The sequence below is a fragment of the Bipolaris maydis genome (genome assembly GCF_028858645.1).
Source record: "Bipolaris maydis strain C4 unplaced genomic scaffold PSV08scaffold_53, whole genome shotgun sequence".
Taxonomy (NCBI): domain Eukaryota; kingdom Fungi; phylum Ascomycota; class Dothideomycetes; order Pleosporales; family Pleosporaceae; genus Bipolaris; species Bipolaris maydis.
The window spans coordinates 1-4,464 of record NW_027093909.1 but is presented as its reverse complement, the minus strand read 5'-3'; the positions used below and the strand labels follow the sequence as shown (position 1 = coordinate 4,464).

At 38.8% G+C, this 4,464-nt stretch overlaps 1 protein-coding gene across 1 annotated transcript; it reads left to right on the top strand.

The window, feature by feature from the left end:
• Positions 1-2,554: 2,554 nt before the first annotated feature.
• On the top strand, positions 2,555-2,930 carry PSV08DRAFT_366994 (uncharacterized protein; the record flags this gene model as incomplete). The annotated part of the gene is made up of 2 exons (XM_014216964.1): positions 2,555-2,774; positions 2,848-2,930. The coding sequence occupies 2 exons, from the start codon at positions 2,555-2,557 to the stop codon at positions 2,928-2,930; spliced, it is 303 nt and encodes a 100-aa protein (XP_014072439.1).
• Positions 2,931-4,464: the final 1,534 nt, after the last annotated feature.

The window sequence follows — 4,464 nt, the reverse complement described above, 5'->3', positions numbered from 1 at the left end:
ATACTAGTACTATAATATAAATTATACCTCTTTAAGCTTCTACTTAATATAGTTGCCTACGTATATTTTAAGCTATTTTATTTATTATTTAGTATTACTCTTTACTATATATCTATAGAGGATAATATAGAGAAGGTTTATATTTCTTATATAACTACTTAATAGTAGTAGCTAGAAAAAGTCTTATAGCTAATTAAACGTAATAGATATTATCTTAGTAGTAAGAAGACTACGTATCCTCTAGAATATAGTATATAGTATCTAATAGACTTAGGCTATAAAGAGGTTTACTTATTTAAATTAATATTTAGATTATAAATAGTTTTAGCTCTAGCTAATTTATTATATAGGTAGTTAGAGTAGAATAAGTATATTATTACTTACTATTAGAGTTACTAGAAAAAGAATAAAGATTTTAAAGTATAATTTTATTCGCTAGTATCTTAGAGTAAGTATAAATTTAATATTTAGCCTTAAAGGAAAGAGTAGTAAGAATAGTAAACTAGAAGTAAGATTAGGGAGGCTTAATAGATATAAGGTATAAGACGCGTTATAACTAAGAGCGTTATATAAGAGGGTTAGAGTAAGGGTAGAGTATATAAATATAACTCTAACTTTAACTTATTCTACTTAGCTATATTAAGTAAAGAGGGGAAAACTATTATATTAATATATATATATCTACTACTAAATAGTAAGTAAATAATAATAATGTAGAATATAGCTAAAATTAATATTAAGAGACTTAGAGATATAGAAGCTATATAAATATTATAGAAGTACTAATATCTAAAGATAACTTATAGCTAACTATACTACTAAAGTACCTAAGATCCTTAATTATATAATACTTATTAAAGAATATAGGGTAGCTAAAAAAGACTTTTATTATATCTTCTAAATAATAGTAGCGTAGCTACTAGGTAGAAATATAGATATTATATTAATTAATATATTAATAAAGTATATAATAGTTCTCTAGTAAGTTTTAAAAAGCTAGTAAATATATATTCCTCTATAAACGTTAGTAATCGCGCGCTACTTAGCTTTATCTTCTATATCTATAATTATAATTATAGGTATATGTGTGAGAGTGGAACCGCATCAGGAAATAGAGGCTTCCAAAGCAGGAAATGGATGCTAGCTTGGCCACTCGCTGCTTTTATTTGGCCCGTGCGCTGACCCCATCAGATATAACCACGCTCGCCTCGCCGTCCTACTCACCTCCCACTATCGTCCCTTTCCTCCCTCCACTTCAGTCCCTCCTATTGGTCGCTCGGACTGAATGTGTGAGGCATTTTCGTCCCCTTGGAAATCATGCAATTGCTGCACTGCCTGGCTGTCTCATCCACCCTACCCCCTCCTTTGGGATCCACGATTATGCCTCTGCGCTGTGTCCCTTGCCAGACCCTCTCAACATGTTTTCTCTACTACCCTACGAGCAGCTCTGTTTCTTGAAATTTGACCACTCCAACTCTCTCGCCCGTCTCATGGTGGGAAGTCTTTGCATCAGGGCTTTCATGAACAGTTTACAGTCATTCCTTAACTTTCACCCTCTCGAAAGCGAACGTCCTTCCCAGTCTTCTCATCCTCGATCTTTCACGTCATCGATTACACGGATCAGCAAAAAAGGGGCTTCGGAATCCCCGAGTACGTCTCAACACAAGGTGCTAAGCCGGTAAAACTCCAGCTGTACACCTAGCGAGGTTACATTAGCATGTAGCCTTACAGAGATGATTGGATTTGAACCGTCCAAGTGTCACCGCGAGCCCAGTTTCACTTAAAAGTTACGCCAGAAATGCCGCAGCTAGAGTCTGACCCACTACTCAGCTATCCAGATAACGGTCAGGCATCTACTTCCCGAGATTGCGCCGCAATACAGATTGGTAGAGCCTGGGTCCATGTGACTGCCTGCATGATGGCGATGTCCTATTCCGGCGCTACATATCAGCGGTAGTGAGGGCTAGAGCGGGCATTCAGCACAGCTTGGGCGCCAATCTCTCTCTGTACTGTGTGGCTCACGCCGCCCAAAGCCTGACGTCTAGAGTCTGAACACGGGTTTGAGCCCGTATCTGGGTTTCGGAGTGGCCGACGAGCTGAAAAAAGCGGGTTGGAATCTCCCTGCTGAGTAGACGGGCTCTGATGGGAAAGGGGCAGGACCTGTAACACAGCCTGAAGCCTGGGAATGCATTGTACTTTTTTATTTTCAGTACGATTGTTGGTGGGAGATTTGCTCACGTTTCCATCCAAGAAGAAAGGGGCTTCATGCGAAGGCTTCATCGCTGCCGACACTTCGCAGTCGCATGATACATTTGGGTACACGACGCGAAGCTGATTCAACCCTAGTCTGATATGCCGCTGGCAAGGGTGTGCAGTTTCGAGCACTGTCTCGTACGGGCTGCTGCCTGATGGGCGCTAAATGCTATTCCAGAGGGCTCTCCGAAAGGATTCACATAACAAGAGAAACCTCAAGCGTGGTATCTTTGCCTATTTAAACCTCTGCGTCTCCTCTCTTTTCGCAGCACCAGCACGTCCTCGAACCACAACCACAGCGATGGCATTGTTCTCTGACACTTTTTCCGTACCTCACGCACAAGGTTCTCTTCAAATAATACAGTACAGTGGGTCTCCAAAGCCTAAGCAAACCTCTCTTCGGAACCCCTCAAAGGCCCTGTCAAACAAACACAGTCTAAAATCGAACACTCAACTGGAGAACAAAGAGGATCTTGTACCAACGTCGGACGAAGTCGAAGTCACTGATTTGACATATTTAGGTAGGCATCCCTACAGCCGGCGTAACCATACTGTGCTTATTCCATTGTTCTATGATGACTAACACAAACATAGTTAGAGAAGGCAACAGCGAGATCAGCGGTAGCAGAGGTGGAGGAGCTGGTGATGCTAGCAGTTATGACGATTTTGCGCCCTAGAACGAACGTAAAGACGAAGAGTTCAAGCGAAACTTTCGAGAAGATATAGAGAACGAGAGCTTAAATTAACTAACTCCTTCTAAAAACATTAGTCAAGGTAAGCACCTGGGCGCGATCGTGATAGTAGCTCTTGCACACTATTTCTTATATTGCGTAGAATATACAGTTGTTATTAAAGACAGTTAGCCCATCTTAGATATAGACGAGGGCAACTCGCACGAAAATAATATAGCTATATAGATAGGCGATCGGCTTGAAGTTTCGAGCATCACAGCCCTAGATCTTCGCGGTAGAGAGTGTTCTATAGACATAGAGAATATTATTAACGCCGATACAGTTAAAAAAGTGAATACTTAAATAAGTAGGTTCCTATATCGCAAATTTCTATTAACTCTGCTAATAAGCTTATCGAAGATAAATGTTGAACAACTAATATAAGGCAGCTCTCCTAGGATTAAAAACACGAGTAATAGTAGTAGTAGCGATACTAATAGTAATTATAATAATTGCGATAATGAGACTGCGTAGCTAAACTATAAGCGGAAACGCTTCCCACTAGCTAAGCGGCACCTTTAATTATTAAACACGATATTAAAGTAGCGCCTTAAGCACAATTTACGCCTATTAAAGTAGAGAAGGCTACCCCCCTCTAATAGTAGGTAGTCCTCTAACTGTCCTTTAGCCCTAAAACCTCTTTTAGGGCTACTATATAGCGAATATAATGCTAAAATCTACTATAGTGATAATAGTAGTGATAATAGTAGTGAATATCGCTCGCGTAAGTATAAGCGGAAGCGCGTTTAGGACACTATAAACGACGACAAATATAAGGTAGAGAAGATTCTTAATACCTATATCTATTGCAGGAAGCTACAGTTCTATGTTAAATAGCTAGGATATAATAAGGATCTAGAGTAGTATAATGTATCTCACTTTAAGAACAGCCCGTATAGACTCTAGGATTTTTATATAGCTAATCTATTATATCTAGGCCCTCTAAGAAGGTTAGAGATATAAGTATAGTACTAAGAGAAGAATATAAATATAGGTAATTATTGTTAGAATATTGCTACTTAGGTAGCGGAAGTTGCTGCTTGTTCTACTAGTAGCTCAGAGGTAGAGGTCTCTGCCTTCTACTTGTCTAGTAATAGACTTAGAGGCAGCTTATCGAAGGTTCTAGTAAAGAGAGATAAATAAGAGATAAAAAGATATTGCTAGGGGAGAGAGAATAGTTAAATTGCCTTCCTAAGGTAGTCTGTAGGATTCGCTCTACTCTTCTCTACTTTCTATCTACTAGCTCTTCTACTACTTATATATTCGTTGTCTTAGATTCTAGAAGAGTCTTCTTAGTAGTAGCTTGCGTAATCTATGGCGTAATAGATAGATATTACTAGATAATAGCATAATAGCTTCTAGTAATAGATTAATTGACGTGTCTTGGTTGAAGGTTGAGTACTTGGTTCTATCGGAGATTAGCTGGTGAGCTTATATCTCCAACAATTATCCTAATAATAATAAGCCTAAAGAACTAAAT